Below are 20371 nucleotides of genomic sequence, written 5' to 3'. Positions count from 1 at the left end.
GCCATGCCTAACATTCCTCACTGGGCTGCCAAGACATCCCGTTTCACCGCAACGGAAACTCACTTCCGCCCTGGCTAGGAAGTAAGAAAACTGCCTAGAAGCGGCTCTCTTGGAGAATCAACAGTAGAGAGTCTCGTGCGCACGCTCCTCCAGCACTAGAAATCAACGTCCCCTTTCCCCTACCTCTTCAGGATTCATCATTTAGTTTAGAGGACGCTGAGTGAGGCAATCGGTGATGGGTAACCGACTATTACATTCCCGCCACCGGCGGAGACTACAAATCCCAGGACACAGCTCTCCGTCTTCGGAAGAAAACGACCCATACAGCACGAGCTTCACGTGCCACGAGGAATTTTTTTTTCCTTTTACGCGTAGAGAGCGAGCACGGTATTCTGGGGTTTGTAGTCCTTTCGACGCCCTTCCCTAGGTCCTTCGCGCTACTCGGTCTGGTCCCGCCTATTCCCTGCTCCCCGGGACCTTTAGGCTTGTCTTGGCTCGTTTGAAGACCAGGAAGTTGATAAATCGCGAGGCCGGCTGCTGAGAGACGGTGGCTCGGGTGGGACAGTCGCCAGGGATGGCGGAGCGTGAGGATGGAGCGGGTGTCCGGGCTGCTCTCCTGGACGCTGAGCAGAGTCCTGTGGCTCTCGGGCCTCTCTGAGCTGGGAGCTGCCCGGCAGCCCCGGATCATGGAAGAGAAAGCGCTAGAGGTTTATGGTAATTAACCTTACCCTGGGCGGCTTTTGGCTTTCTGCGTGGAGTCGGGGGTCACGAGGGCCTCACCTGAGGGCTGGGAGTGCAGACTCGGGTTTTTGCCGGATCTCGTCGGAATCCTGGGAAGCGTTTTTAACCCAGGTCCGGAGGCACGTGGGAAGATTTTTTTTTTCCTAGGATCCGCCTTGCCCTAAGACTGGGGCAAGGCGCGTGCATTCCCATGTTTGCCCCACGCTCTAGTGTCTCAAGACCTCTGGGCAGAGAAAGAGTTTAGGGTGGTTGGTTAGGAAGCAAAGCTGGACTGATTGCGTTACTTGAACTTCCTGCTTTCCTATCCTTAGCCCCTGGAAACGCTGTCCTTCTGCCACAGCCGAGGACACTGCTGGGTCGCTACCGAGTTGGAGACTGGCCCAAGGTCACGCCATTCTCTTTTGCTGCAAAGGCAATAGTTAGCGGTCCCTGAAAGAAAAGGACGAGATAGGCTCTTTGTAATCGGGTATCGAATTTAGAGTTCTTTAACACAGACAAACCTGGAGTGCAAAAAAGAACACACACACACACATACATTCATCTGCGATTATATATTAAATGTTCTGTTTAATCGCTGGAACCATCTTCATTTTACAGATGAAGTTTAGAATGGTTAAACTAGTACCTGGAGGTCACACTGCCAATGAGGAACCAGCAAAAACCAAAGCCCAGGTCTTCTGCTTTCAAACTTAGTGTATTTTCTACCATTTCACAATTACCTTTATGACTTTCTTTTAGTATTGTTTTTGAAAACTAAAAAGATCGGATCTAGCCAACGTTCAGAAATTCCTGCTGACCAAGGATAAAAGATCAAACCATAAAAATACAAATAAAAGCAGGTAAGGATTATAGGCCAGTAGAAGGAAACCAGGGATGGAAAAGACTTGGAGCTAATCTAATGTATCTCTCTTGCTAGAACCAGGACTTAGTCAACCCCAGCCGGGTGGTAATTATGAGTGGGATAATCTCCACAAAGCAGATCGACGCATTCCTGTCTTGTCAGACTTCTGTCTACAGCATCTTGGGACAGCAGGGCACTGAAGATAACAGTTGTGGAAGAGAGATGATTCTTTTCCTCAAGCTTGTATTGAGGGAGACCTATATATCCAAAAGATAAAGTATTTTTTTATATGCAGTAGAAAGCCATAGACCTAAATAAGAGAGAAATTCAGCATAAGGAGAGAGAGTAATCTCTGAGGCATCTGGGAAGACTTGAGTAGGGCTTTTGAAGTATAAGTAGGCTCTGGAAATTTAGAGGGTAGAGGACATACTAGGCACGAGAAATCAGAGCAAAAGTATGGAGGTGAGAAAATAACATGTTTAGAGAATAGCAGACAGGTGGGGTTACAGGATAGAGTTTATCGTTAAAGGTGGTGGTATGGTTGAAAATTGTTTTAGACAGCAAGCTGAAATTGGGTACTGAAAGTTTAAATATAAATATAAATGAATTTAATACCAGTGCAGACCATAGAAGAATGTTGATCAGGGGAGTAATGTGAACAGAGCAACATTGCTTTCTTTCTAAAGAAATAAATACAATCTCAAATCACTAAAAACTAGAGAAGTTTAGGAAGTGGTGAGATTTAAATTTCAGGGATAGGTAGCAAAAAAAGAATATAATGCAGTTTGTATAAATGAGCCTTACAAGGAAAAGGATGAGGGGCAGCAAATTCCTTTTTAAAGACCCCAATTTCCCTGAGCCCCATGATGACAGTCTTGTGAAGGAGAAGCTGTGTCCTTTTTTTCCTGCCTCCGTGTTCAGTTCTATTGCTAATCAAGCGATAATCCCAGGAATTGCTGCCCAGAAGGTAGAATTTGATTGATGGGTTCTTCCCAGCTGCATTTCTGATGATAGGGTTGCTACAAATAATAGAACAAAAAAACCTCAGGTTTGAGAACATCAGGCCCAACCTATGTGAATTCCTTCTGCTCGTTTCTACCTTACCATTTCTCTTTAGCATTCTCCTTTTCCATCTTTTTCTACAACCTCAAAGTAAAAAGGAAATCGTGTCCTCTCCAAGGCCAGTCCAGGCTACCACATCCTCGGTCTTGCTTATTTTACCAGTCCTTCTTCCTTCCCTCATATTTTCAGTCACTCTTCCTCTATTTCATCCTTCCCCTTGGGCTATAAAACATACTCAGGTTTCCCTTATCTCTGTCACTGTTCGAGCTTTTTCTAAACCTACAGTACTTTCTTTGCCCTTCCTTCCCTACCAAAGCCCTAGGACTACATTTTTCTCTTCCCCTTTTGCAAGCTGGCTTTTTCTGCACCTCTCAAACTGCTTTCTTCCAGGTGACTTCCTGGGTGACAAACCAAAGACCTGTTTTAGTTTGTCAGCCTGAATTTTTTTTGCAGCATTTGTTACTGTTAACCATCCCTCTCCTCCCACTTAGCTTCTTGCTTTTATTTCTCCTGATTTCTAAAGTAGGTGCTTACCACAGATCTGTCCTTGGGTCTCTTTCACTTTACATGAATGATTCTGAAACTGAACTGCACATAGGAATAACCTGAGGAATATTTTTTTTGGTTCCTTTTTTTAAATTAATAAAACTATCATTGATATACAGTCTTAGGATGGTTTCACATACACAAAACAGTGGTTCAACTTTCACCCATATTATCAAGACCTCACCCCTCCAGTGTGGTCATTGTTTATCAATGTTGTAAGATGTTGTAGAGTCATTAATTGTATTCTCTGTGCTGTACTACTGTCCCAGTGACCTGCCTATGTTGTGATTGTGAATTATAGCAACCCTTAATCTACCCATGCTCCCCAAGCCTTCCCCTTTGGTAACTGCTAGTACCTTCTTGGTGTCTATGAGTCTGCTGCTTTTTTTGTTCTTCTGTTTTGCTTTGTTTTTATATTCCACAAATGAGTGCAATCATTTGGTATTTCTCTTTCTCCACATGGCTTATTTCACTGAGCATAATACCCTTTAGATCCATCCATGTTGTTGCAAATGGCAGGATTTCTTTTTATGGCTGAATAATATTCCATTGTGTATATGTACTACATCTTCTTTATCCATTCATCTATTGATGGACATTTAGGTTGCTTCCATATCTTAGCTATTGTAAATAGTGCAGCAGTAAACATAGGGGTGCATATGTTTTTTCAAATCTCTGATTTTGTTTTCTTCAGGTAAATTCCTAGGAATGGAATGACTGCATCAAATGGTATTTCTATTTTTAGTTTTTTGAGGAACCTACATATTGCTTTCCACAGTGGCTGAACCAATTTACAATCCCACTGTAGGAGGGTTCCCCTTTCTCTGCATCCTCACCAGCATTCTTGTTTCTTGTCTTTTGGATGGTGGCCATCCTAACTGGTATGAGGTGATATCTCATTGTGGTTTTTATTTGCATTTCTCTGATGATTAGCGATGTGGAGCATCTTTTCATGTGCCTGTTGGCCATCTGAATTTCTTCTTTAGAGAAGTGTCTGTTCAGGTCCTCCACCCATTTTTTAATCAGGTTATTTGTTTTTTTGGGTGTTGAGGCATGTGAGTTCTTTATATATTTTGGATGTTAACCCCTTATTGGATAAATAGTTGACAAGTATGTTCTCCCATACTGTAGATACCTTTTGCTCTACTGACGGTGTCCCTTGCTGTACAGAAGCTTTTTAGTTTGATGTAGTCCCACTTGTTCATTTTTTATTTTATTCTCCTTGTCTGAGGAGATGTGTTCAGGAAAAAGTTGCTCATGTTTATATTCGAGAGATTTTTGCCTATGTTTTCTTCTAAGAGTTTTATGGTTTCATGACTTACATTCAGGTATTTGATCCATTTTGAGTTTACTTTTATGTATGGAGTTAGACAATAATGCAATTTCATTCTCTTGAATGTAGCTGTCCAATTTTTCCCAACACCAGTATTGAAGAGGCTGTCTTTTCCCCAATGTATATTCATGGCTTCTTTATCATGTATTGACCGACCATATATGTGTTGGTTTATATCTGGGCTCTCTATTCTGTTCCATGATCCGTGGGTCTGTTCTTGTGCCAGTACCGAATTGTTCTGATTACTGTGGCTTTGTAGTAGAGCTTGAAGTTAGGGAGTGTAATCCCCCCAGCTTTGTTCTTCCTTCTCAGGATTGCTTTGGCTATTCGGAGTCTTTTGAGGTTCCATAGGAATTTAGAACTATTTGTTTTAGTTTGTTGAAGAATGCTGTTAGTATTTGATAGGAATTGCATTGTATCTGTAGATTGCTTTAGCCTTCTATCCATGAGCACAGTATAGATTTCCATTTATTTGTATCTTCTTTAATTTCTCTCATGAGTGTCTTGTAGTTTTCAGACTACAGGTCTTTCACTTCCTTGGTTTGGTTTATTTCTAGGTATTTTATTCTTTTTGATGCAGTTGTAAATAGAGTTGTTTTCCTGATTTCTCTTTCCTCTAGTTCATTATTAGTATATAGGAATGCAACAGATTTCTGTGTATTATTTTTGTATCCTGCAACCTAGCTGAATTCAGTTATTAGTTCTAATAGTCTTTTGGTGGAGTCTTTAGGGTTTCTCTATGTATAAAGTCATGTTGTCTGCATACCGTTTAACTTCTTCCTTACCAATTTGAATACCTTTTATCTCTTTGTGCTGTCTGATCGCCATGGCTAGGACCTCCAATACTATGTTGAATAAAAGTAGTGAGAGTGGATGTCCTTGTCTTGTTCCCAAGCTTAGAGGAAAAGCTCTCAGCTTTCACTATTAAGTAACCTGAGGAATTTTTAAAAGTCTTAATGCCTAGGACATACTACAGATCTACTAAATCAGAATCTCTAAGGGTAGGACTCAGACATCAGGTTTTATTTATTTATTTATTTAAACATTCCTGGTGATTCCATTGTTTAGCCAAGGTTGAAAACTACTGTTCTACTCATCTTTGTGACTCCTATGGGCTCAACAACCATTCTAGCCTTGGTGCTCTCTTAAACCTTATGCCACAGTTCAGTATTTGCTGGAATGTTCCATTGGGTTTCCCCTTAAGCACTTCAAAACAATTATGTATAAAATGGAACCTATTTGCCCCAGCCCCCACCCAAATTTCTTCCTGTGTTCTTTTTTTTTTTTTATTCTATCAATGTACTCTCTAGACATTTAGAGACTTAAAATCTATTATCTTCTTTTCCTCCCTTTCCCTGTCTTCTACATCCAAACAGTTGTCAAATTCTGTTGATTCTGCCTCTGAAATTACTTCATCTGTCTCCCCTTCCCTATTACCTTGTCACGTGTTGTTTAGGTCCAGCTTTTTCAGCTGGTATCCCCAGCTCTGTTCTTTAGTTCTGAGTCTATCAGCTGACAGTATAATGCTGTCCATGTCACTCCCTTGTTCAGGACCTCTTGAGGACTTCCTGTTGTCTGTAGCTGCCTGAAAAAACCCTTGATGGTCTGGCCCAAACTCTTATATCCTCTTCACTTACGCTGGGTTCCAGGCAAACTAAACTTGTTCTTTCCCTTCCTTTACCTTAAATGTCAGATACTGAAATGTTACCCGTTTTTAAAGGCTTGATTCAGATTCTCCGTATCATATTCTTCCAGCTGACAGTTATTTCTCCCTCTTGAGCTTCTGTGACACTTTCCCCATTCTTCTATTCTCTCTGCAAGGTTGGATCCGAGAAACTGGATATGATTTAATACAACAGTTTCCTTGCAAGGGAACTGGTAGTGGAGTTGCTGTAGTTTTTGGTTAAACGAAAGGAAGTCCGTGTTTGGATTAGGACTGGCAAAATCATCCTTATTTAGAATATTCACGTGTAACACATAATATAATAACTTGTCTCTGATGATTGTTTAGATTTGATTCGAACTATCCGGGACCCAGAGAAGCCAAATACTTTAGAAGAACTGGAAGTGGTAACGGAAAGTTGTGTGGAGGTTCAGGAGATAAATGAAGATGACTATTTGGTTGTTATCAGGTTCACGCCAACGGTACCTCATTGCTCTTTGGCCACTCTTATTGGTAAGGTTTTATGTATTTTATGTATTTAATTCTACATTATCAGATATTGACCCAAAATAAGTGATGAGCATCATGCATCACACTTCATGGTTTACTGAGTATTTTCATGTGTTTATTTTCTGTAGTCCTCACAATTAGCCTATGAGAGAGTTAATATTATTATCTTCACTTTGCTGATGAGGCTTAGAGAGTTTAAGTGACTTGCTCAGAATCATATGGCCAGGAAATGGTGAAGTTAAGGCTCAGACCCATGTCCTCCTGACTCCAAATGTGTTTCTCCTTTAGTTACACTATGCTGCTTCTCTTGGGCATACGTGCCTACAGTTAATGGAGGGTGGGCGTGGGCTAGCTCCTCTCCTGGGTTCTGGAGGTTGGAGTGTGTGCTGTCAGACCAGTACTGCTGCCGTCACTGTCTTCTCCTTTTAGCTACTCTATTGGCTTCTCTGTAGTATGGCAGAAGTCCTCGTGGGAGGGTATTTTGAGGTAGTTTTCTATCTGAGATGCTGTAGTCCCAATATTTTGGATTATTTAGCAATAAGATATGCAAAAGGTATCATTGATTATGTACTTTGTTATAAAGACGATAAAGGAAGGTTATTTTAAACTTCAGTAGGGGATTGCCTAACTGTCAGTGTGGGTGTATATTATAATGTAATACTATGCAGTTACAGCAAGGAATGAAGAAGTTCTCTGTGTAGTGATGTGGAAAGATCTCTGTGACATACGTTAGGAAATAAAAGCAGGTATGGAATTGCTACATTTGTGTTAAAAGCAATAATACACATTTGTATTTGATTGCATACACATAAAGAATACATAGAAGTGAAGGGCTGTGAGTAGGGGTAATGGAGCGGTGTGATTTGGGCAAATGGGGGGACAGGATGGGAGAGAGACTTCACTGTATAACTGTATTTTTAAATTTTTGAACCGTGGGAATATATTGCCTCTTTAAAAATAAACGAATTTGTAAAAAGGGTTGGAAAGTTAAATATTACTCCCACCGTTGTGATTTCTTTCTCTTCTTCCTCGCTGATCTGGGATCCCTCAGTTAGTGGTTTTCAGCACATCAGCCACAGTTTGAAGGACTAGAGGGCCTTTGAATCCATGGACAATATTGTGGTTATTAAAATTCCTATAATAGAAAAAGCATTTTTGAATGCATACTTAATTTTTGTTGCTAGATAATTTCTAAATCAACAGATACCAAAAGTTCTGCTACTGTCCTGATGTGAAGGGAGTTATTTTAAAACATTCTGATATATAAGAGTCTTTAAATGGGGGGTCCATTACCCCCACTCTAAGAACTGAATTGATTTTTCAAAAGTAACATTTATTTTGTGTTTTTTAAAGTATAAAAGCAGTATGTTTGCTGGCAATTATTTCGAAATGCCACAAAAGCATAAGGAAGAAAATAAAAATCAGCTGTTTTAAAGAAGGTATGCTCTGGGCTAAAATTCCAGCTCTGTTATTAGTTCTGTGACTTTGTGGTCTTTGGCAAATTACTTAACCTTTCTGAGCCATGTTTTCCTTATCTGTAAAATAAGGATCATAAGGGTATCTACAGAGTTATAAGGGTAATAGAAAGCATGACATAGATGAGAAATATTTTTTATTTTTCATTGAATATTTTTTAAATATATAGTCTCATAGGTTACATGCTAATCATATCAGTGTCAAAATTTTTATGACCATGTACAATACACTAAATCTAGCCTTTCACAGTTATGAACAACTTTATACATAAATACTTTTATATATCTGGTTATTGCCTCAGGACATATTCCTATAAGTGGAACTAGTGGGTCATATAATGTAATATTGTAATATGTTTATTACATAGCATAAATATTTTTAAGCTTTGGGTACTTATGGGCAAATTCTTTTTAGAAGTTTATATTCTTTGACCCAGGAATTAAGGAAATAATGCCATAGAAGAAAATAGTAGCATGTATAAAACATTTATGGTAAAAGTATAATAAACCCGTAAGAAATTATGTTATCTCATAACAAGGAAACAGCACTAATATAATGGGATTTTGTGTTGCTATTGAAAATGACAAATATAATGCAGAAATCAAAGTATCTGTGTGAGAAATGTATGAAAAAGCTTGAAAGATAAGTTGGATTTGCATTATGATTGCAGTGATTGAAAAACTATGTTTATGTGACCAAAGATGGAGAGAACACATGAAATAAAATTAACTGTGCATGAGATTATGGTTGGTATTTCAGATCTGTACACTTCTCGAACAACGTTTTGTCAGTTTTGGCCCTTCTGATTTGATTTCAGTTAAGACCCTTGGCTTTTTGGAGGGTAGTATAATAATATATCATGGTAATTTTGTTCAATCAGCAAGATTGGGAAACGTGATGAAGAGAGCCCTATGTCTGGTAAGTGTATTGGGAGGCATTTCCTATGAGCAGGTAATACTAAGCAGAGAAAGGCACCTAAGTAAGACTTACCAGCAGATCGCTCAGGCTGTCAGAGTTGCTCTGGGGAGTAACCCCAAAGACAAGGAAGATTCAAAGGGGTGAGTGGGTAACTGATGATCCCTTGTGTTGACTTAGTCCAGACAAGAATGGCTGAAGGCAGGTGTGGTCTGATGTGAAGGGCATAGCATTTGGAGTCAAAAGATCTAGATTCAGCTCCCAGTTCTGCCACTTGTCAGCTATGTGGTGTTGAATAAACTACTTATCTTGGTTCCTGGCTGTAAAATGAAAATGGTAAAAAAGTAATAGTTAACATTTATCAGAAACTTACTATGTGTCAAGTACTATTTTAAGTACATTGCATCACAATTTGTTTACTCATAACCACCCTATATATAGTGGTTCTATTATAGTACTTGTTTTATGGATAAGAAAATGGAAGCTCATAGGGGTTAAGTAACTTACTTGCCCAGGGTCACACAGCTAGTGTGTAGTGGAGTCACTTTTGAACCCAGAGTATCTATCTCAGTTATGTTATATTGCCTCTCTTGAAGATACTGATGCTGAAGAAAGTGCTTTGTAGAACCAAAAATGAACTGTTAACACAGTTATTGTTTACCATATGGGCAATACAACTACCAACAGAGACTAGAACACATGAGGATGTTCAGATGGTGTTCAAGGAACAAAGAGAAAATATGGGGGAAAGAGAAGAACTCTCCAGATATACTTTAAGGCAGATCCTTTATAGGGAGACTCTCTTAAAAAATTACATATTTTATTTATACTTCCCTAGTATTTATTATAGATACTGTGCTTTAGACTGTAAATTAGGCCCAATCTCATTGTAGCTCATCTAATCCTTTTTCCCGTTATGAGATTTTTCAAATGATTCTATTAGAAAATCTAATGGTACTTAGAAGACCAAATGCAAATTAATTTCATACCTCCCCAAAAGATTGGTAGTCTAAAAATTACATTTTGCTGTGTTGGAATAGTTTGGGGTTTTGTTTTTGTTGTTTATTTTTAATCAAATCAAAATACTAAAAAAATGTTCCTTATGGCATATAAGCCATTGTTTTATTTGGGAGAGAAAATAGCTCCAAATAAAAGCCTACAAAGCCAGGGAACTGGAGATTCATTCTGACTCTATTATTCCAAAACTTCCTACTGAGACACGTTCTCTTCATAATAAGAGCAGTTTGATTTATCTTTAGTGTCTAGGGGTATGGATTTAATTTTTAATTATTTATTTAATTTAAATAAAAATTCATTCCTTATTTTGGGGTGGGAGAGAAGTGGAAGTGGAGGATCTGTTCCAAGCCCAATTTTAATTTCTTGTAAGTTTCAGCTGGAAAAAAAGTTACTGAACTGTGACTTGGCATTGGGGTAATAAATTGAACTTCAGAGGAACTGGTTTTAGGGAAACTATTCTATTTGTACCTTGGCAGGCATAGAAAATTCCAAATTCGAGAGGTTTCTTAGAGCCCCTGAAAGTGGCCCTTACTTGGTGTAAATTTTTGCATGTCCTGGCCTCTTGTAGGCATTTTATAAAGTTTAATGAATGAATGCACCTTTGCTTGAAGGCTTTTTAATGTAGTGGAAGGGTCTGGGCTTTGCAGTGTCTTGGGGTTCCATTCCCTATTCGGCTACTTTACTAGCTCAGTGACCTTGGGCAGGTTACATTGTAACCTTGGTTCCATAATTTGGGTAATGGGGTTGGTAATACCTAGCTCGCTGGATTATCATGAAGAATATGTAAGATTATATTGAAGTTACTGGCGTGGTGCCAGGCTCAGAGGAAGCCTATACTGCATCGAGCCAGAGCTGTTTTCACACCTTACTGTGTGGAGACACCTAGACACAGCTGTGTGCTTTCTCAGGAGTCAAGAAGACAACTGATGGGGGCTTTTTTTCTTCCATAGGGCTATGCTTAAGAGTAAAACTTCAGCGGTGTTTACCATTTAAACATAAGGTAAGGAAGATCTTTGTTGTTATTTTATAACAGCTTTATTGAAATTTAATTCACACAGTACAATTCATTTATTTGAAGTGTACAATTTAATGGCTTTCAGTGTATTCACAAAATTGTGCAACTGTTGCGGGCAGTGGGGAGGTCTCTCCCTGTGCACCAGGTGAAACCTCAACCTGGACGGGGGGAGGGTTCTTGACTCCGAACAAGAAAATTCTTGAGCAGAGGTCAGGAGAGTGTAAGTAAGGAAGGAGTTCATTAAAGCAAGAATAGCAGGGAATGGCAGCTGCCTTGCAGGCAGCAGAGAGCAAGGAAGCTGAAGTAGGACAGAGAGTGAAGACTTGTGCTAAAGTCTAGAAAGTAGAATGAAATAACAAAGTAACAAAGATGCTTACCACTGGAAGAGCGCAGAGACAAAAGGCAGGTTGAGCAGTGAGAAGGCTTCATTTAAAAGGTACGCACTTAAGAGAGAAAAAGTGAGGGATGCTACAAGGCTAAGAATTTTTCAGCAATGTGACGAAGGGCCAGGGGTTATAGACTTGTAAAGTGGTCTCAAAATGCTTATCTCTGGTGAGAGGCATTATGTCCCTTCTCTTCTATTATCAGTCCTCCAGGTAATTCTGCCAAATTAACTTAACACAAGAAGTTGGTCATAGCAGCTTCCTTCTGAGAACATATCAATCAAGACCTCCTGCTCTGCCCCCAAAGGGTGTTGAGTTATTGTCTGTTTGCTAAAGAATATGTTACGAATCTTACTTCCTAATTTCTTGGTTTTTTTTTTTCTTGACAACCATCAGAAAATATCATTTAATGAAAAAAAGTGTTTTTTTTTGGTATCATTACTCTACAATTACATGAGGAACATTATGTTTACTAGACTACCCCATCACCAAGCCCCTCCCACAAACCCCATTACAGTCACTGTCCATCAGCATGTAGTAAGATGCTGTAGAATCACTACTTGTCTTCTCTGTGTTGCACATCCCTCCCCATGCCTCCCCACACTATACATGCCAATCATAATGCCCCCTTTCTTTTTTCCCCCTCTTATCCCTCCCTTCCCACCCATCCTCCCGAGTCCCTTTCCCTTTGGTAACTGTTAGTCCATTCTTGGGTTCTGTGATTCTGCTGCTGTTTTGTTCCTTCAGTTTTTCCTTTGTTCTTATACTCCACAGATGAGTGAAATCATTTGGTACTTGTCTTTCTCCACCTGGCTTATTTCACTGAGCATAATGCCCTCTAGCTCCATCCATGTTGTTGCAAATGGTAGGGTTTGTTTTCTTCTTATGGATGAATAATATTCCATTGTGTATATGTACCACATCTTCTTTATCCATTCATCTACTGATGGACACTTAGGTTGCTTCCATTTCTTGGCTATTGTAAATAGTGCTGTGATAAACATAGGGGTGCATCTGTCTTTTTCAAACTGGGCTGCTGCATTCTTAGGGTAAATTCCTAGAAGTGGAATTCCTGGGTCAAATGGTATTTCTATTTTGAGCTTTCTGAGGAACCTCCATACTGCTTTCTACAATGGCTGAACTAGTTTTCATTCCCACCAGCAGTGTAGGAGGGTTCCCCTTTCTCCACAAGCTCACCAACATTTGTTGTTGTTTGTCTTTTGGATGTTGGCCTTCCTTACTGGTGTGAGGTGATATCTCATTGTGGTTTTAATTTGCATTTCTCTGATGGCTAGCGATGTGGAGCATCTTTTCATGTGCCTGTTGGCCATCTGAGTTTCTTCTTTGGAGAAGTGTCTTTTCAGGTCTTCTGCCCATTTTTTAATTGGATTATTTGCTTTTTGTTTGTTGAGGTGCGTGAGCTCTTTTTATTGGATGTCAACCCTTTATTGGATCTGTCATTTATGAATATATTCTCCCATACTGTAGGATGCCTTTTTATTCTATTGATGGTGTCCTTTGCTGTACAGAAGCTTTTCAGCTTGATATAGTCCCACTTACTCATTTTTGCTTTTGTTTTCCTTGCCTGGGTAGATATGTTCATGAAGAAGTCGCTCATGTTTATGTCCAAGAGATTTTTGCCTATGTTTTTTTCTAATAGTTTTATGGTTTCATGACTTACATTCATCTTTGATCCATTTTGAATTTACTTTTGTGTATGGGGTTAGACAATAATCCAGTTTCATTCTCTTACATGTAGTGGTCCAGTTTTGCCAACACTAGCTGTTGAAGAGGCTGTCATTTCCCCTATTGTATGTCCATAGCTCCTTTATCATATTTTAATTGACCATATATGTTTGGGTTAATATCTGGACTCTCTATCCTGCTCCACTGGTCTGTGGGTCTGTTCTTGTGCCAGTACCAAATTGTCTTGATTACTGTGGCTTTGTAGTAGAGCTTGGAGTTGGGAAGCGAGATCCCCCCCCACTTTATTCTTCCTTCTCAGGATCGCTTTGGCTATTCAGGGTCTTTGGTGATTCCACATGAATTTTAGAACTATTTGTTCCAGTTCATTGAAGAATGCTGTTGGTAATTTGATAGGGATTGCATTGAATTTGTAGATTGCTTTAGGCAGGATGGCCATTTTGACAAGATTAATTCTTTCTAGCCAAGGGCATGGGATGAGTTTCCATTTGTTAGTGTCCTCTTTAATTTCTCTTGAGTGTCTTTTAGTTTTCAGGGTATAGGTCTTTCACTTCCTTGGTTAGGTTTATTCCTAGGTATTTTATTCTTTTTGATGCAATTGTGAGTGGAATTGTTTTCCTGATTTCTCTTTCTGCTAGTTCATCATTAGTGTATAGGAAAGCCACAGATTTCTGTGTATTAATTTTGTATCCTGCAACTTTGCTGAATTCCGTTTTGGAGTGGAGTCTTTAGGGTTTTTTATGTACAATATCATGTCATCTGCAAATAGTGACAGTTTGACTTCTTCTTTACCAATCTGGATGCTTTGTATTTCTTTGTTTTGTCTGATTGCCATGGCTAGGACCTCCAAAACTATGTTGAATAATAGTGGGGAGAGTGGGCATCCCTGTCTTGTTCCCGATCTTAGAGGAAAAGCTTTCAGCTTCCCGCTGTTAAGTATGATGTTGGCTGTGGGTTTGTCATATATGGCCTTTATTATGTTGAGGTACTTGCCCTCTATACCCATTTTGTTGAGAGGTTTTATCAGGAATGGATGTTGAACTTTGTTGAATGCTTTTTCAGCATCTGTGGAGATGATCATGAGGTTTTTGTCCTTCTTTTTGTTTATGTGGTGGATGATATTGATGTATTTTCGAATGTTGTACCATCCTTGCATCCCTGGGATGAATCCCACTTGGTCATGGTGTATGATCCTCTTGATGTATTTTTGAATTCGGTTTGCTAATATTTTGTTGAGTATTTTTGCATCTATGTTCATGAGGGATATTGGTCTGTAATTTTCTTTTTTTGTGGGGTCTTTGCCTGGTTTTGGTATTAGGGTGATGCTGGCTTCATAGAATGAGTTTGGGAGTATTCCCTCCTCTTCTATTTTTTGGAAAACTTTAAGGAGAATGGGTATTAGGTCTTCTCTTTATCTCTGATAAAATTGCACAGTAAATCCATCTGGTCCTGGGGTTTTGCTCTTGGGTAGTTTTTTGACTACCGATTCAATTTCGTTGCTGGTAATTGGTCTGTTTAGATTTTCTGTTTCTTCCTTGGCCTAACTTCTTAGTTTTTAAAGTGGAATTTTAACCTTAAGATAGAATCCTTCCTGCTCTTACTATACTGTTCATATCTTGGCTTTTTGGACAATTAATCATGATGCTTGTCTCCTGTCTCTGCCCTCCATCACAACCATTACTACTATCAATTCTAAAACATTTCATCACCCTAGTAAGCAGCCCCCTGTCCATTAGAAGTCACTCCCCATTTCCTCCAGACTCCCCCACACCTACTTTTTGTCTTTGCCGATTTGCTTATATTGGGTGTTTTATTTGTGGAATCATACAACTTGTGGCCTTTTAAGGCTGACTTCTTTCACTTAAAATAGTATTTTCAGAATTCATCCATATTCTAGTATGTATCAGTATTTCATTCCTTTTTATTGCCTATAAAGCAATTGTGTGGACATAGCACATTTTATTTATGTGTTTATTAGTTGATGGACATTTGGGTTGTTTCCACTTTTTGTCTGTTATGAGCAATGCGGCTATGAACATTTATATACAAGCTTTTGAATGGCATACGTTTTCCTGTTTCTTCCACTAGCAGTAAAATTCCTGGATCATGTGATAAAGCTGTATGTAACCTTTTGAAGACCTGCTAGACTGTTTTCCGTAGCCCCTTCACCATTTTACATTCCCACCAGCAGTGTATGAGAGTTCTGACTTCCTTAACTGCAGTTAATTATCTGTCTTTTGTATTACAGCCATCCTAGTGGGTTTGAAGCAATATCTCATTGTAGCTTGGATTTGTATTTCCCTGATGGCTAATAGTGTTGAGCATCTTATTCATGTCCAAAAATTTAAAACCAACAAAGAGCCGCTAAAAAGGCTCTAAGAATCCTCTCAGATTAGAATCTTTTATGCTTGCAAGGTACCAAACTGATTGTTTGGTTACCCGGAGGTAAGCTTGTATAGGAATAACAGGGTAAATGCTTGATTCTTTCCCTTTATTTACTATTTTTCAGAAAATCGAGTCATGTATAATTTAAAACCAAAGTAAATGAATACAGAATGATTTTATACCTGTTGCTTTCTTATCTAGAGTAAGAGTTGGTATTAATGCCATTAGGGGAATTATATATATATATAAATATTATTTTAAAAGACTGGACTAGATGATCTCTAAGGTCTCATTTAGCCATAATAGGCTATGACTTTTTTTACTCATGAAAAACATTTATCTCAGTAGTAACTAACTGTATAAGAATTCGTTGCAATGCTTCAGCGTTCTCTGGAGAGTAGACATGTCTTTATCATATAACATGCTTTATTTGCCATGAAATTTGCCATATTTGTGGGTTTGTCTCAGAATCTCTGGTCCTCGAAGATTAGCTAAGAGGGCATGCAGCAGGGCCCGGAGAAATAGTTTAATCAATATTATACATGAGAGCAAATTTATCAAGGTAACAGTGGGTGAGAAAAGGAGGCTACTGGAAACTGCATTGTGATTCCACTTTTGTAAAATAAGCAAAGCAAAGAAACTTCCATCCTTGGAGTGTATGAAAGAGAGAGAGAGAGAGAGAGAGAGAAAGGACAATCTGTTAGATTATGTAGGTATAGAGGAAAATATGGAAGAAGCTACACTAGATTATTAATACAGCTTTCTGGGGGCATTGGGGCAAGGAGGAAATGTAGATACTTTAGATACTGATTTGGGAGGAAGAGATAGTGGGCAGGGAAGAGATATTCATGAGTAAAATACATAAGAGGTTTATTTGTGTAATACTGTATTTGTATGCATTCATTAAAAAATAAAGTGGGACTACCCAGCCTTCCCCAGGTGACCCAAATTAAAAATCCTATCAGTTTTAGCCCTTGTTTTAGAGGGATTTGTCCTAAAGTCTTTGTTGTTGGAAACAGAATTTGGGCTTTCATCCCTATATTTTGAGTCAACTGTACATTCCACCTTGTTCATCATCTTAGAATGCTCTGAATGTTTGGCTTTTAATATTTTTTTCTTCCTAGTTGGAAATCTACATTTCTGAAGGATCCCATTCAACAGAAGAAGACAGTAAGTGAATCTCGAACCATTATTCAAAGACAACTTCAAGTAGTACTTTATCTTGGATACCAGATTGTTTTGACAGTCAAGGAGCTACTGGGTCATTTGCAAAGAAGTGCAGTATTAGTTATTAGCTCTTCCTTGAGGTGGAGAAACCTAGGCATTTCAAGGAAGTGACTTTTTCAGTGGAACTCTGGGTGAATTAAAGCTAGGGCCTATGGATATTGGCTGGTCTAGGTTTAAGTCAATGGCTATACTTCTATAAGAATACCCAGCTCTGGGACCTTGACTTCTGAACTCTAAAGAAGGCTAGATTCTTCTCTTTGGTAGCAGAATAGAGAGCTGGGTACTTGAAACTGAAATTAAAGTTCTAGCAAAGAAAGCTTTGGGGAATCTTGAGGTTGTTGTTGTCTCTTTGGGTTAATGTATTAGAATGGGAATGGGGGACCTTGTTTATATAGAGGACATCTGGCCTACAGAGAGAAATTAATCAGTAGCCACTTAAAAATAGTAGAGGTGGGGTTTGGGAAAAGCAAAAGACAAAATATTCCACATAGCCTATGTATTACATTAAAAACAGAACAGAATTTTTATCCGCAAATGGTAGAGTGCAGATAATAAATACATTTAAAATGCATGTTGTACTTAGCTTTCATTGCTAGGTAAATTGAGAAATTGGAAAAAGACAAAAGAGGAGGAGAAAGAGAGTAATAGAGTAAAAGCAATAAGATAGACACAGAGAAAGACAGTGACTCAGAAAAGCATGCACTCGGAAGAAATGCACAAAAACAAGCATAGAAGAGGAACTCCTGCTGCTTTCAGAACAGACTATTCAGAAAACTTTTTAGGTACTGTCAAGGAAACTACTAAAACCGTGTCCTGTTTTCACAATTCCTGACATATAGATTATATTCTCGTGGGTTAAATTTATTTAAACCTCATAAACTGAGGGCCTCCACCTCTTAATTTAAAGAATAAAAGAGTTTAAGCACCCTAAATCTACTCAAGTCGTGCTTTTGAAACTCCACTTAGTTATGGGGTTTGATTATAGCAGTAGTATTAAGCCTTATGATTCTGGGTTTTTCATTTGGTAAATATTGAGTATCTTCTGTGTGTAGGCACAATTTGACCTTTGAGATACAGCCTTACCCTTGTGGAGCCTAGATTGTACTAAGAAGAAACAAATGAATTGAAATTCTTTATATATGAAGAATGTGTATTATGTTTTCTATGTAAGACATTTTAGCGGGATCTCCAAAAAGTTAACCCACAATTAAGAATATGGACGTCTCTCATTTGGACTGTTCCATCAAGAGTACTTTTTAGCAAATAATAGACAACTGCTGTAGGCCAATACCTTTATTACATAAAGATCCATGCAAACTGGTTTTACAAAAAGACCCAGTAGATTAATAGAGACATCAGCAGAAAATTCACACAAGATGAACTAAATAAACATAGAGAAATGTTCTATCTCACTATTAATCAAGGAATTGCAAATCACAACAATAATACAGAGCCATTTTTTGCCTCCTGTTTTATGTATATGTATGTGTATTTGCTTTTATTAATAATACCAAGTATTTCTGGCCAACTGAAAACTCAGGTATTGCTGTTGACAATATAAAGTGGTAAAGCATATTGGGAAGTCATTCAGTGACATGAGTCAAACCATAAAAAATACTCATATCCTATGAGCTGATCCACTTTAAAGAATCTTTCCAAAATGAAGGCTATATATTTAAAGATGCAGTGGAGCATAGTATTCATAATTAATTTAGAATATTTATGATTTTTGCTATGTTAAATAACCCTGTAGTTTAAAAAACAGGCTGAAGGGGAAAAAATAGCAATTTTCAAAATTGTGTTTAGTCTGAATGTATCTATATGGAGATATGTCTATGAACAAAGATGGGAAAGAAATGAAAATAGTTGTGGTAGAAGTAGTAGGATTATAGGGGATATTTCTCTCTCCCTTCCAGAACTTATAAATAATTACCTAAAATCAGCTTTAAGTCATCAAGGAGTTAAATTCTCTGTTTTAACAAGCTAACAAGATACTATGGTTGTTTTATATTGACACAGTTCTGCTAACTTTGTGTGTTTTGCAGTCAACAAGCAGATAAATGACAAAGAGCGAGTGGCAGCCGCAATGGAGAACCCCAACTTACGGGAGATAGTGGAGCAGTGTGTCCTTGAACCTGACTACTAGCTGTTTTCAGAGCAACTGAACTGCAGTTGTTTGATATATTTGTTTAAACTCTTTGTAAAATGTAAAAGACTCATGTTTAATACATAGATGATTTGTACCTCAAAGCATTTTTTTAAAGGGTGATTTACAAGCAAGATTTAATTAAAAGGTAATAGTTTGTTCAGTGATAACATTCTCAGGATTTGTAACAATTAAATGATCAGACAGAAAAATATTTTCTAGGTATTATGTGTAAGGTGAGTTGCTATTTTTCTGATGCCTATCCTGATACAACTACTTTTCATGTCAAATATTTACCATGCCCCAATGTATTCCATTTAAATCATTTCTCTGTAAAATAAACAGCGATGATTCTTATAATGATGCACCTTAGAATGTTTTTATTGAATTATAAATTTCATTGTAAATGTTGACTCTCATAGGCATTTCTCAAGGCTTTATTTTCTGAGTATTATGTAGAATCAGAGATCTGAGAACGAAAAATAATCCAAGATCAGGCCTAGGCTTTGCATTCCTTCAAGGAGAGAGAGTCTTGGACCATTTATAAATGAGGAACAAATGTGGAGAGTGCCAGATGACATGTATAATTTTGAAGATCATGAAGTCCCCAGAGAAGCTTTGATTCAACCAATCTAAATTTACCATCTCTTGTACTTTGTCCAGTTCCTTGACTGGAACCTCACAAAAGCCTGAGCCTGCCATGCTAAGCCACTCCTGAATTCCTGGCCTAGAGAAGCTGTGAGCAATAACATAGAGGCTTATTGTTCAGGTCACTCAGTTTCTGGGTAATTTGTTATGCAGCAATAAGTAACTCATACACAAGTTACTAGAATGGAACTCTTCTGCCTCTAATTGAAGATGCTAAGGGGAAAAATAGGAGAACTTGTTCAATGGCTCTTGAACCCCTTTATTCACCTCAAGAATAAAAGTTTTGAAAGGACAGAGAGGATTTGGTGAGAAATTTGATGAAGACCTTTTTTTGGTAAAGCTGTTGGTGTGCTGAGTTACACCCCCCGTTTTGGTGTAAGGATAGGGAAGTGACATGTGCTCCCACTGTCTGCTATAGGGAATTTCAAGGAGAAAATTCAGAGTTTGGAAATGTGTTCTCTGTGATTGGGAGACTTCAGAAAACTGGTGCCTGACTCAGGCCGGAGAAAGAAAGAAGTGGCTGAAGGCTGGGATCTGACTCCTGCCTAGCATATTTAGAGAGCAAGAGAAAGCAAGGCTAACTTCTTTGACAGCAGAGCCCTCATGACAAGGGATGCATGACATGCTGTGGAGTCATATTTGACACTGACCAACAGACCGATAGCAGAGCCGAGTAGATCTCAGCAGGAAGGGTCTGGAATGCATTGCCTGGTGCCCGGGGACTAGGGGGAGAGGACACCAAGTAAGCAGCCAGGGCAG

At 38.5% G+C, this 20371-nt stretch overlaps 1 protein-coding gene across 2 annotated transcripts; it reads left to right on the top strand.

The window, feature by feature from the left end:
* Window positions 1-437: 437 nt before the first annotated feature.
* On the top strand, window positions 438-19324 carry CIAO2A (cytosolic iron-sulfur assembly component 2A). 2 transcript variants are annotated; one of them, XR_008992630.1, is made up of 6 exons: window positions 438-714; window positions 6535-6699; window positions 9053-9090; window positions 11055-11104; window positions 16716-16761; window positions 18864-19324. XR_008992630.1 is itself a non-coding variant. In XM_036892091.2 (5 exons), exons 1-5 carry the CDS (start codon window positions 591-593, stop codon window positions 18962-18964), a joined length of 486 nt encoding a protein of 161 aa, XP_036747986.1. In that variant the 5' UTR covers window positions 447-590; the 3' UTR covers window positions 18965-19324. The 2 variants fall into 2 exon arrangements, 1 of the variants encoding a protein (XP_036747986.1); XM_036892091.2 differs by lacking the exon at window positions 9053-9090 and having other exon boundaries at window positions 447-714.
* Window positions 19325-20371: the final 1047 nt, after the last annotated feature.

The sequence above is a fragment of the Manis pentadactyla genome, chromosome 11, assembly GCF_030020395.1.
Source record: "Manis pentadactyla isolate mManPen7 chromosome 11, mManPen7.hap1, whole genome shotgun sequence".
Lineage (NCBI taxonomy): Eukaryota > Metazoa > Chordata > Mammalia > Pholidota > Manidae > Manis > Manis pentadactyla.
Note: the sequence above shows the minus strand (reverse complement) of the source record. Positions and strands in the feature narration are given on the sequence as shown.

Excerpts from the sequence above, each read along its gene's own strand:
- CIAO2A (XM_036892091.2), top strand. The coding sequence starts at position 591 with ATGGAGCGGGTGTCCGGGCTGCTCTCCTGGACGCTGAGCAGAGTCCTG. Across the intron at positions 715-6,534 it reads GAAAGCGCTAGAGGTTTATG|ATTTGATTCGAACTATCCGG; the intron begins GTAATTAACCTT and ends ATGATTGTTTAG. Across the intron at positions 16,762-18,863 it reads CCATTCAACAGAAGAAGACA|TCAACAAGCAGATAAATGAC; the intron begins GTAAGTGAATCT and ends TGTGTTTTGCAG.